Source organism: Arvicanthis niloticus, chromosome 24 (assembly GCF_011762505.2).
Source record: "Arvicanthis niloticus isolate mArvNil1 chromosome 24, mArvNil1.pat.X, whole genome shotgun sequence".
In the NCBI taxonomy this organism is placed as follows: Eukaryota; Metazoa; Chordata; class Mammalia; order Rodentia; family Muridae; genus Arvicanthis; species Arvicanthis niloticus.
The window spans coordinates 10,863,672-10,876,284 of NC_133432.1; the positions used below are offsets into that span (position 1 = coordinate 10,863,672).

At 54.2% G+C, this 12,613-nt stretch overlaps 1 protein-coding gene across 1 annotated transcript in view; it reads left to right on the forward strand.

Moving 5' to 3' along the window:
- Positions 1–12,613, forward strand: part of Rbm19 (RNA binding motif protein 19) — an 85,972-nt gene that overhangs the window by 18,467 nt on the left and 54,892 nt on the right. The window contains exons 17-21 of the mRNA XM_076922621.1: positions 4,891–5,072; positions 5,224–5,284; positions 6,322–6,401; positions 8,124–8,179; positions 8,742–8,858. Coding sequence (XP_076778736.1) covers positions 4,891–5,072; positions 5,224–5,284; positions 6,322–6,401; positions 8,124–8,179; positions 8,742–8,858 — 496 coding nt within the window. The remainder of the gene's footprint in view (positions 1–4,890; positions 5,073–5,223; positions 5,285–6,321; positions 6,402–8,123; positions 8,180–8,741; positions 8,859–12,613) is intronic.

Consider the following 12,613-nt stretch of genomic DNA (forward strand, 5'->3'; position numbering starts at 1 on the left):
TGTAGCCACACAGAGGTGTGTGTTGGCTGCCGCGCGGGCTGGCTGGCTGCACCCACACAGCTGGCTTCCCAGCACTTCCAGCTGGCCCGGTGAGGGGGCAGCTGGAACAACTGAGGTGGACCGAGTAGTCACTGGTGGCCTTGGGTGTAGATGTTTCTCTGGAGCTAGAGAGGTTTCCTGACACTGGTGTCCAGGGTCTGGGGTGGCATTCCATTGCCTTGTCCCCCACCAGGCTTTGACCTTGAGGGTTTGCTTTCCATGGTCACAGCCTGTGGCCTACACCAAGGCAGCCTCAGACCTGGGAGAGGACCAGGAAACTGGCCCTGGTTACACCCTGCCCCTTCCCAAAGCTACCCTGGCTTCCTGTGGCTCATCTCAGCCTGTCTGACTACACAGTCCCCTGCTCTGAGTGTCATCCCCTGCCCCCTCACCCCTGTCCAGTGTCATCCTGTGCCCCCTCACCCCTGTCCAGTGTCATCCTGTGCCCACTCACCCCTGACCAGAGTGTCATCCTGTGCCCCCTCACCCCTGCCCTGAGTGTCATCCCGTGCCCCCCTCACCCCTGCCCTGAGTGTCATCCTGTGCCCCCTCACCCCTGACCAGAGTGTCATACCGTGCCCCCTCACCCCTGACCAGAGTCATCCTGTGCCCCCTCACCCCTGACCAGTGTCATCCGATGCCCCCTCACCCCTGACCACTGTCATCCGATGCCCCCTCACCCCTGACCAGTGTCATCCGATGCCCCCTCACCCCTGACCACTGTCATCCGATGCCCCCTTACCCCTGCCCAGTGTCATCCTGTGTCCCCTTACCTTGCCCTGCACATTGTTCTCAAGGTACTGCCAGCTCTCCCATCCCTGTAGGGTGAGGACCTAGAGTGTTGGGGACCCAGACTAGGATTTCATAGGCAAGGAGGAGGGGGATGGGCAGGCTTTTCTGCAGTGAGCCGCTGTTCCCTGCATGAGTCCCAAGGGACAGAAACAGCGTGTTTTATCTCCCCACAACCAAGACCCTCACCTCCAGATAAAGCGCTGTGAGTCAGGGGAGGTCCCACAAAGCTGCTTGCTGCTGATAACAGGCTGTCGCTGTGGGCCTCACAAGAGCTCCAGTGGGGAGGGGCAGGGGAATCATATAGCCTGCTTCTAATGACGCCCCCTGTGGCCACCCATGACTGGCTGTCATTGTGCTGACTGAGGTGGAAATGGTTTTACCCTGCCCCTCCCAGTCCCTGCAGCCCACCTTGCATCTAGCTGCTCACCCTGTCCTGCCCTTGCCCAGCCCCCACACCTCTCTTATCCCTTCCCCCTCTCTGGTTCTTCTCGCTGTTCTTGTCATCCATTTGGATTTCATGGTGCCCAGTTTTTTGTCTCTCCTTTGTCTCCCTACTTGAGGCTAAATCCGAATTATTTTTTTCAGAAGACCTTGTCTTCATCCCCCTGGCACATAGCCTCCTCAAGCCTCCCTTGGGCCCAGACACAGGCCACAGCAGGGGTAGAGGTGCGGTATAAGGTAGGGCCAGGTCCCCAGATGTGGGTGTAGGAAAGCCTTCTCAGAACTCCAGGCAGAGGACGGGTGGGGGGCATTGCTCCTGCCTTGTGCCATTTTGCCTGTAGAGTTAGGGGTTCACAGCTTTTCCTCCGGCAGCCCAGGAGGACCCGCAGAACAATCTGCAGTGTGCACGGGAGGGTGAGGTTGCAGATAGGGGACAGTCCTCTTGGATGCTTGTGGCAGGCTGGTTCCCTGGTCCCTTCTTGGTCTTTCTCAGAACCTTTATTGCTGCCAGGAGATGTGAGCTCACACGAGGGTAGTGCGGATGTGATTCAGAGTCTGAGCTTGGGTCTGGAACTCCACAGCTACACCCCCACTGTGAGCATGGTTGCCAGCCCTGTGTTCCAGGCACAGGCTGAGTGTGACAGACTCATCTCCATGGGTGTTTTTGGAGTGGACATCACTATACCAGGCCCGGCCCCACAGTTGGTGAGCTCCCCTCACGTTTGAGACACACAGACCGGAGCCACTGGAGGAAGTGATTTCACAGTGAGGCTGGGGCTCTGTAAAGAAGAAAGTTGAAGGAAGTGATGGAGACTCTGTAACAGGCAGCAGGAAGGGCCCTCGGGAAGTGCTTGTGCTGTGACCTCACGGGGACCCAGGATATGAAGAACGAGCAGGAGCAGCATGTGCAAAGGTCCTGTGGCAGGTGCTGGTTTGGCAGCAGTCAGCAAAGAGGCCAGAGCAGTTGGTGTGGGCTAAGCAGAGAGAAGCCAGGGATGAGGCGTGAGAAGCTGACGAGCCAGGTGGGGGACCAGCAAGGTCAGTGGGTCAGTGACAGTATCCAAACCTGTGGATGAGGTCATGGGCTCATGTACTTCAGAACAGCCCAGTGCTGGGTGCTGGAGTGTGTGCATACACGTGTACTGTATATATGTGTGTATGCATGCGTGTGTGTGTGTGTGTGTGTGTGTGTGTGTGTGTGTGTGTGTGTGTGTGCATTATGCCTGTACACTGTGCCTGGTGTCATTAAACACACTGGTCTTAGGGTTCTATTGCTGTAGAGAGACACCATGACCATGCTAACTCATGTAAAGGAAAACATTTAGTTGGGGCTGGCTTACAGCTTCAGAGGTTTAGTCCGATATCGTTACCATTACCGTCATGATGGGAAGCATGGCAGCGCACAGGCAGACGTTGTTAGAGGAGGAGCCAAGAGTTCCAGAGAGTTCTATATCTTGATCTGTAGGCGGCAGGAGGAGACTGTGAGCCACATTGGGCATAGCTCAAGCACAGGAGAATTCAAAGCCCACCCTAAGCAGTTCTTCCAACAAGGCACACCTCCTAATAGTGCCACGCCCTATGGGCCTATGGGGGCCATTTGCTTTCAGACCACCACAGCCATACTGGAAATGGGGTACTAACGTAGGGATTCAGCCACCAGCCTGGCACCGTGAGTACGCCCCAGAACCAGTGTGGCCTGCATATGTCTCAGAGCCCCATGCCTCCTCCTCTCCAGTATCCCTTGGATACTGAGATCCAGGGGCCAGGATGGGTGTAGGGAGGCTGGTAGCCCTGCCTGGGCTGTGGGAGGTCTGCCACACCACAGTATGCCCTGCATTTCCTGGTGTTGGAGGGTGTAGGTTGGCTCATTGGAATTGTTCTGGCTGGGCCAGCTGCATACCCAGGACTAGGTGCCAGCCATTCTCAAATGTCCCCTCCCTCCTGGGCCTGGGGCCAGGAGTAGTTGGCCTGCTCCGGAGGAACCTGCCCATTTTGGATACTGCCTAGAACCTTTCTCAGCTCAGCCAGTAGCTAAAGCAGTTACCTCCCTGTGATCTTCTGAGCATGCTCTGTGAGACACAGCTGAGGGCAGAGTCCTAGGTGCACATGCCAGGGGCTGTCAGACTCTGTTCCCTAGATGCTGCTGAGACCTAGCTGAGTCCAGACTGGGGACAGGAGGTGGGCAGGGTCAGTAATGTGGTATAGGCCAGGGCATGGAGCGCGAGGCCAGCAAGCTGATTCTTTTGCTGGCCCCGGCTGAGGCTGAAGGCCAAATGCTCTTACAACTTAAGTCGTAAGAACTGATAAATGAAAAATTTTAAAAACAGCTACATTTTTCTCTTCTTATAAACTCCACCTTTCTGACCACACTGAGGTGACCCCTCCAAGTGTCAGACATTGGGCAGTACTGAGAAGGGACACCACTCACTCCAGCAGACCTCCTGGGCCATCGCCTTCCCTTTTGTTCTCAGTGCAATGTCTTTCCCAGCCCTGGTGAATCCTTACACCAGCCTAAGGCAACCTGAGATTGAGGTGCAGGTGCAGAAGGCTCCAGAATGTCCCAGAGCCTCATGCTTTGTGATATGGTACCTCATGAGGCCGTGGCACATGCATCAGAGATGTCAGCAGCCTCCCTTGTCTGAGGCTGAGGTAAACTAGTGGGAGGGAGGGAGGAAGGGAGAGACCGTCGTCCCTTTCTCTATCCTGAGTCACCCTTTTCCTCGGCCTTGCCTTTGCCAGTGCAAGTAGCCGCGCTGTGGCGGCATTGCTGGAGACAGGGCTTGAATCCCGGCTCTCGGCCAGGCCCACAGAGAGCTGAGAGCACAGCTGTATTTCCCACGGTGTCAGGTGATGATGTCACTGTGTCACTTCCGTTGGGCTTGTGGGGGTGGGTTTGTGGGACTCACAGTTACAGCAGGTGTGAATGAGGCTTTCAGAAGGCTGGGGAGATGGACAGAGCTGAGCACCAGGAAGTCCTGCCCACATGCAGAAGCTGGACTGAGGGCCAAGAACAGCAGCTGTCAGTTGGCCCACCAGGGCATGCATTGCCCTGACAGCAATGCATTTGGGTCCAATCCCTTGGGCAGGGTTATTGACATCGATCTGTTTTCAACCCCACCCCACCCCTATTTTACAATTTTGAGAGATTTCACATTGGATTTTAGTTTGAAAGTTCGTCAGGTACCCTTGGGGGTGTTGTCTGTGATTTTGAGGAAAATAACATTTTGCTTAGGTTCATGATTAAAGACAATAGTCAATGTGGTCATTTAAAGTTAAGTCAGTGTGGTCAGGCCTGTTCAGCACTCCCAGTTCTGGTCTGTGTTCATTATTTTGTTCTCTCTCAAATGGGGCCTACAGCAGGACATCTGTGTCTGCCTGCCTGTCTTACACACATCTATCTCTCTCTTCTCCCTTCCCCCCCCACTCTCTCTCCCACTTCCCTTCTCCTCTCCCTTTCTGTCCCCTCCTCCCCCTCTCTGCTTCCCTCTCTTTCTCCACTGAAGCCCAACAGTGCCTCAGGACCCCTTTAATCTAGCAAGTTTTGTGCTTGAAGTCCTGAGATGTCTGTGAGTTTGCAATATCACCGTGTAACACACTGGTTTCTCTGTCGACGGCCAGTACTAGACCCAGAAGGTGAAAAGGCTTCCGTTGAAGGAGCAGAGGCCTCCACAGGCAAAATGGAAGAGGAGGAGGAAGAGGAGGAGGAGGAAGAAGAGGAGGAGGAAGAAGAGAGTATCCCAGGGTGCACTTTGTTCATTAAGAACCTCAACTTCAGCACCACAGAAGAGACACTGAAGGAAGTGAGTTGGGGAACAGAGGGATGGGACCCCTCGATCTGCGGCCTCCTGGCAGCATTGCATCCTCCCCCTTGTTCACCTCAGGGGCAGGTCCTCATGCAAGGGAATGGTGGTGGCTGCGTTCTTCCTGGTGACAGAGGCCTGTCTTTTGCAGGTGTTTTCCAAAGTGGGAGCTGTAAAGAGCTGCACCATCTCCAAGAAGAAGAATAAAGCAGGTATTTATCCCCATGACCCAGCAGACGCGCTTCCTGAAGGAGTGTGTGAGGGAGGGAGTCGGGATGCCACCATGGCATCTCCAGTTCCTCTCTGGTTTCCAGATGTCACCCTCCTCTGTGGTGGTCCCTGGCCTGCCTCAGGCCTCCTGTTCTTTGACAGATCCAACTGACATATCAGGCCCCTTTCTCTAGAATGTCCCCTAGTAGTGAGCGGGTTTGAGATACTCTCATGGGGCCGCAGCATGAAGCTGGAGCCTCTTCCCTTTACCTCTGTTCTGGAACTTTCCAACGTATGCCAAGAAACGGCTGACCTTGGGCTTTCCATCCTGGTTTCCAAGGGAAATACCCAGAAGAATAAGTTCTAGAACATTCTACCGATCATTAATCTTGTGCCTCCCTGGCCAGCGGGCACCTAGACCTCATGTCTTTCCTTGGTCCCAGGGATTCTCCTGAGTCCTGGCGGATTTCCTCCTGGCTTCCTGCAAGGACTGGGCAGGGCCATCCCCATCCAGAGTCTCCTTCAGTTAGGCAGGATTGGTGGGGCTAGTGTGTGGGCTGGCCCGGCATGTTCCTGAATAGTAATGGACAGCTATGGTGCCTGCTGGGTGTCTGTCAGGCAGGTTCCAGGAGCCCGCTGGTGTAGCCATGCTCACCCTGTTACTTCCCACTCCCTCTGAAGGGCAGATTCTCATTAGGAGGTGAGCTATCGCGTCAGTCATCCACTAGTTAGTAGCCAAGGAGACCCAGGGAGCAGCCATGTTGCCCCATGTTGCCCCATTTGGGATTCACCTTAATGCCTGGTCCTAGGTCTCTTAGCATCAGCTAAGTCTTGTTTTGAAGGAAGAGGGGTGTGAGAAGGGAAAAGAAGTAAGTGGAGGTCCACCTGTGGAGTCTTCCTGAGTGGTCTGCTCTGGTGCTGGGCCCTGCCCTGCACCCCTGTTTGTCTGCTCTGGTGCTGGGCCCTGCCCTGCACCCCTATGATCTACTCTGGTGCTGGGCCCCCGCCCCACTCCTCTCCCTCTCTCTCTCTCCCTCAGGAGTGCTCCTCTCAATGGGGTTTGGGTTTGTGGAATATAAGAAGCCAGAACAGGCCCAGAAAGCCCTCAAGCAGCTCCAGGTAAGACAGGAATTCTGGGTCCCCATGGTGAGACCAGGGCCCAAGAAAGAGTAAGGGCCTCTCTCACCTCTGTGGCCACTTTGACTCACTCGTTCTTTTGCTGTGATTCCAACATGCTCGCTCTATTTTGCAGGCTCTTTATGGAGTGTTCTAACCCACCTGAGCCTCACATAAGCTTGTCTCTGACTACAGTCCCTAGACGCAAAGCTGCCGTATTAGCAAAATGACCCTGAGAAATCCCTCCAATATCCCAGGAAATACAGCGAGCGGGCTGTATACACACGCAGCCTGTCTGTCTATCGGACCATGACTGTGAACCAGATACGCTCACTCTTCCCTCTGCTGGGAAAGACAGGGGCTTCAGACCTAGACAGATGCATAAGAGCACAGTCCCGGGTGCTCCATGGAAATCACGCCTCCTCCAGGGGATACTGCAGAAAACACAGAGGGCTCCTTAAGGAGGTGACAGGAGACCAGTACCTGTCATTACAGAAGTCACCTGCTCAGAGCTCTGGGAGGGAGCAGCTAGGAGGTGGGGATGGTAAGTCCAGAGGCCTGTGGCAGGCCCTCTGAGGCAGGAATGAGCTTTGTATGTTTGAGAGGCAGAGAGGCCAGCGTGATGAGCAGGATGGGGACAGAATGCTGGGACAGAAGAAAGAGGAGTAGACGCCCAGACCTAGGTCCTCTGGAGAGCTAGCACCAGGGCTGAAGGCAGTAGAAGAGCGAGCTCTGACTGGAATTTTAGGACTGTTTCCAGGGCCGCTATGAAGAACACATATAGTCTAGGGGTAACTGGGAACCCTTGCACCCCCTCACAAGACATCACCCTAGCTTGGACCAAGGAAAAAGAAGGCAGATTGTGATTCTCAACAGCAAGAGAGGGGCTGTGGCCTGCAACAGCCCTAGAGGGACTTGAACCTTGCTTAAGAAGAAAGCCACAAGGCCAGTACTCAGGAGTACCTCTGAGTTCTGGACCAGCCTGGTCTACATAGCAGGTCTTGGGCTAGACTGATATAGTAGACCCTGTTTCAAGAAGATAAAGGTAGAGCTGTCTGCAGTTGACAGTCATCAGGCCATGCAGGGCAGAGAACACAGCTCAGCATGGACCCTGTGAGGTTTTATCTTTTCTCTTCTAGAAGTCACACTGCACTCCTGGACTTTGTGTCTTCATTTGACTTAAACTGAGCTCTGAAAACTGTGGTCCATATTTTCTCTTTCGTAATTCTCAAGAGTTGGCAGCGGGGCATTTGCATGCGTGCCATGTGCTCTTTTGTGCACGAACGTGTGTGTACATCACTGCCGGGGATTGGGCGTCCAAAGCCCCACATGCTGTATTTCCTGTAATATCTGAGGGATTTCCAGGGGTCATTTTGCTAATGCAGCCGCTTTGTAGCTGGAGACGGCAGTTACAGCCTAGCTTACGCATGGGTGGGTTAGAACCTTCCATAAAGAGCCTGTGGACTAGAGCGAGCTAGCTGCAAGCTAGACCTGCAGGCTCCACTCCGTGACCATGCCTCCTATGGTAGAAGTGGCTCCCTGAGTGGCCAGGAGGTCCAGAATGCCTAGGAGACTGGGTCTCTCTGGCCACCTGCTGGTCAGCTTGGGATGGCCTTCCTGTTAAATCCATCTCTGTCCTTGGTTCCCACCAGCCCCTCTGCCTGGGACAGGCTGGGTGCTGGAGAAGGTGAATTAGTGACCAGGCCTGGACATTTTGCGTTCTAGGGTAACATCGTGGACGGCCATAAGCTGGAGGTGCGGATCTCCGAACGGGCCACTAAGTGAGTCCTCAGATGTCTTCTCTGTCCTTGGATGGGTGACAGCTCTCTATGTCTGACCTTGGTGCTGATTGTTCTGGTATCTTATGGTTCTTAAATGCCCCCCCCCCATACACACCCCAATTCCTTAGCCACTTGGGGTTCTTCCCAATTGAAGTTTCACATGCCAACTTTGATACCTGCTTCCCTGCCCGACTGGAGCAGTCTGTGTCCGTCCCCTGGGGAGAGAGTTTAGACATGTTTTTATAATAAAAGGAGCAGCTGGGAGTGTAGCTCAGGGGTAAAGTACTGACCCAGAATGCCTGAGGCCCACTCTCATGGGGTTCCTTCTGATGGTCCTTGTTACAGGACAGCAGCAACAAGCTACGCTATTCAGGGGAGACGATAACTCTGGTCCCTGTCACCCTGAGTGGGGGATGGGCTGACTTCCTCTGCTTTCATCCGGCCCCTTCTGTAGGCCACTTGAGATGACAGGGAGGATTTTGTGTGGGAAGGTGACAAGATTGGTCTAAGTACAAGCAGTTGGCAGCCTAGATGATGTGGTGTTTCTCCCACCCCATTCCAGGCCTGTCTTGACATCCACTCGGAAGAAGCAGGTCCCCAAGAAGCAGACGACCTCCAAGATCCTGGTGCGGAATATTCCCTTCCAGGCCAACCAGCGGGAAATCCGGGAGCTTTTCAGGTGGGTCCTCGCACTGGGCTGTAGGCACAACGCCCCCTGGAGGCTGGGAGGCCACTCAGGTCCTGACTTTGGTGCTATAAGCCCATGACGGGGCTTGCCTCAGAGGCAGGAGAATGGCTGGATGTGTGCCTGTACCCTAGGGCTGTCACAGAACTGCTCCTAGACAGCAGTTCTGGTGGTTGCAGCCTGTGGTTCTCCTGTGGGATTTACCAACAACCCTCTGTGCAGGCTTTGCTCCAGGAGATTCAGTTCTTTCAAGGTAGGGCCGAGGCACTAGGACCTCAGGTCCCCAGAGGACCCTGTTGTCCTCATGGGATTAAGACACTGGTCTCAGTCGCTCACTGGGAAAGTCCATTTCGGGAGGACAGTGAATGTATGTGATGTATAGAACACAGGCCATGCTCTGTTAGTACAGGATGCAGTCTTCGCTCGGGGCCCAGGCAAGAGATGAGAGTCAAAGATGACCTGGCTGAGGCAAGCAAGGACAGAGGTAGAAGCTTCAGGGCTCTCCTTCCCAGGCCCTGATGGCAGGCAGGAGCCTGACGCAGGAGCCTGGACGTCGTGAGGCTCATTCTGCTCGTGGTTTGAAAGGTGGTCCATCAGTTTAAGTCCTTTTTCCCCAACCTTTTTATGTTATGTGTATGATCGTCTTACTTCCATTCATGCACTATGTACATGCAGTACCTTCAGAGGCCAGAGGAGGGCATCAGATCCCCTGGAACTGGAGTTAAAAATTAAAAGGTGGTTGTGAGCTGCCCTGTGGGTGCTGGGAATGAACTCAGGTCCCCTGGATGAGCACCCAGTGCTTTAACCACTGAGTCAGCTATGTCTCCAGCTCTCCATTATCTGAACTCTGACAGTCTGAATCGCACAGGCCTCAGGCCGCCGCATGTGCGCAGAAGAGCAGTGTAACTTGAGTGGCTCTGCATTGAGTCTCAAGGTGAAAGAGACATTTCTGTGATCCCATGAGGGGGCACTGGGTCCTGAGGGACCCTAAGGCACATGCTCTCAGAGTGTCAAGTGGGTGAGTTCACTGCTCCATGCCAATTGCTGAGGTTCAGTAGCTGGGGTTTTAGAGAACTCAGGGACCTCGAGTCCCCGTCTCCTCTGCTGCGGCCTGCTGAGGTGCTGTCCAGGAAGGAGCTGTATCAGGAGCGCTCGGCCTTTGCTTGTCACTTTCTCAGGTGGTGTCTCTGGTAGAATGACCTGTCTGCGTCTTGCAAGGCAGACACCAGCTACACAACATGTGCTGAGTTGGAGAGGGAATTATCTCTGTGAGGCTTGTGTCTTTCCTCTTGCTGTGAGGTTAAGAGATGAGCTGCTGCTTGGGGAATCGGCTTCAAACCCCATCCCTTCTCTCCCTGTTCCTCTCCATTCCCTGGGCTGGGGGCGTTCACCGCTGTGTTCAGCCCAATTGATGCTGCATGCTAGCCCCTCCGATGTCTCAGCTCTGGTGCCTGGAGATATGGGTCACATTCGGGGACGAGGTGGCGTTTTGTTTTTTTCTGTACCCACATCCAGCACATCAGGCAAAAGGAGAGGGAGAGTGTCAGCTCCCTGCTCGCCTCTGGTGCTTCTGTTTTTTTTTTTTTTTTGAAAAAAAAAAAAAAGTCCAATCTCACAGCTGCCGCATCAAAAAGGAATTGCTAAGAACCGTGCGTGTTGATCAGGAACCTCATCCCTCGGAGATGACAGTGTCACTTGGATCCACGGTGTATTGGGGATGACATTTATCCAGGGAAACAAAAGACTGCAAGGCAGGAGAAGGTGCTTTGTTTGATCTGTGTATTATATTTCCTTTTTTAGTAGACAGGGAATTAGTGTCTGCTGAACGTACTTACATGTGGCGTCTCTTTCCCCTCTGCCATTGTTCTGACTGAGCGGTCATAAACCCCTGAAGCTGGAACCATCCTGTACAGGCTCTGCCTTGCTTTTGTTAGCTTCTCAGCGGTTGGAGAGCTGTGGCCGATTGCAGTGGTGGACAGCAGGGGTCACTGTGAGACTTCCCAGGGATGTGCAGGCCGATGCCTCAGCTCTGATTCTAGACAAAGCCACCCACTGGCCAATGAAAGGTCACCGACTAAAGGAAGGAAGGCTTCGGGGTTTGGGAGAACTGCTTGACCTACTGTGTCAGGCAGGATGGGATTAGGGGGTGCTTTTCCTGTTAGATACACCTAAAATCACACCCCGTGCTCCTGGTGAATGCCTGTGTGCTGGGCTCTGTGCCACACACAGAGCAGGCTTGGAGCTTGCAGCCCTGGCCATGGAAGGGCTTCTGCTGTGGCCAAAGTGAACTCAAGGCCCAGCCTACTCAAGGTTGCATGTCTAAGCTAGCTAGGTAGCTTTCAGGACTATGACCAGAGCCTAGTCTTGTATATCTGTTTTCCTCCCACGTTTAGACTTGTCACCCCTGGGTTGTCTTGGTGGGGACATTGGTGAATGAGGCACTGTGCTAGAACCCCAGGGAAGGCACCCGTGTCTCTTCTGCTACTGTCTGCAGAGGGCCAGGGAAGATGCTGTCAGGCTCTGAGAGGGAACAGTTGTAGTGGGTGGTGACTGGTTCCATCACCAACACTGTAGGGGCAAGATTTGAACCCTAGGGTCTGGCCGGCAGAACCTGTGTCTTTACCCACAGTGCAGAATCCAGGAGGTTCCCTGTAGCTTTGCTCATCGGCTCCTTTCCCTGGGTGCGTGCCTCCCACACCACCATTCCGACTGCCTAGGCCCGTCCACTCTGTGGAAGGACCAGTAGGGTTGCTCAGAGTGTGTGCACCTTATGTGTCTACACGCCACAGCTCAGGCCGCGTAGCTGCAGCTGTAGGCACAGCTGCAAGGGCCCCATTGTCTTCCTTGGGGCAGCCTTACCTGGAGTCCCTAATTTCAGGAAAGCCAAAGTAGCCCTTCCCAAGAAGGAGGTTCTACAGGGCTGGCCTTGTGGACATATGGCCTGCAGAGTCACACAACGCCCCACACCTGATTTGGTGTCCGTTCTGAAACCTGGTGCGTGGTTTTTATAGGGCAGGGACCTGACAGAAGTGCTGCAGGACAGTTAGGATGTTTGGAGGCAGAGCAGTTGTGACGGTCAGCCAGCCTCGTCTGTTGTAGAGGAACCATAACTTGGCTCCTGCTACCTCCCTGCAAAGGGCATGGCCTGAGGAGGAATGGACAGACAGACAGGAGGGAGGATCGCCACCATCATTCTTAGTCTGGTGGGCACAGCTCAGACTGTGCTTCCCAATGGTTCCTTTCCCCGAGTGACTGCAGCATCTTTGGGGCCTTGCCATCCTCACTTTGGGTTACAGACAGGGAGCATGCCCAGCCATAGGCCCCCCTTGGGTTGCTGTGGACTTCACAGAGCCCTGTTTGGCTTGAAACTTTGGAAGATTAGTGTCAGGAGTCCAAGGTGGGAGAGAAGGCCCGGGTGACAGGCAGAGAAGATGCGTGGCCACAGCCTCTTACAGAGCCACAGATCCCCTGGGCAGTTTCTGCTCAGAAAGAAGGTTTCATTCTCTTCTCGAGGTATAGAAAGAAAGCTGTCCCTTTCCCGTCCAGTTAGGGTGTGCCTGCTACATTTCCCCTCTCGGCCCCTTGCCTATAGGTCCTTAACTTTGCTTTCCTGGCCATGGGCACAAGCCATGTCTGTGTGAGGACAGACCTAGCTTCTCCCTTGCCTTAATACCTGAGAGGTGTTCACTGGAGCTGTCCCAGGTCCAGGAATGGGTATCTTGGAGAACACCACACTGATGCTACAGACT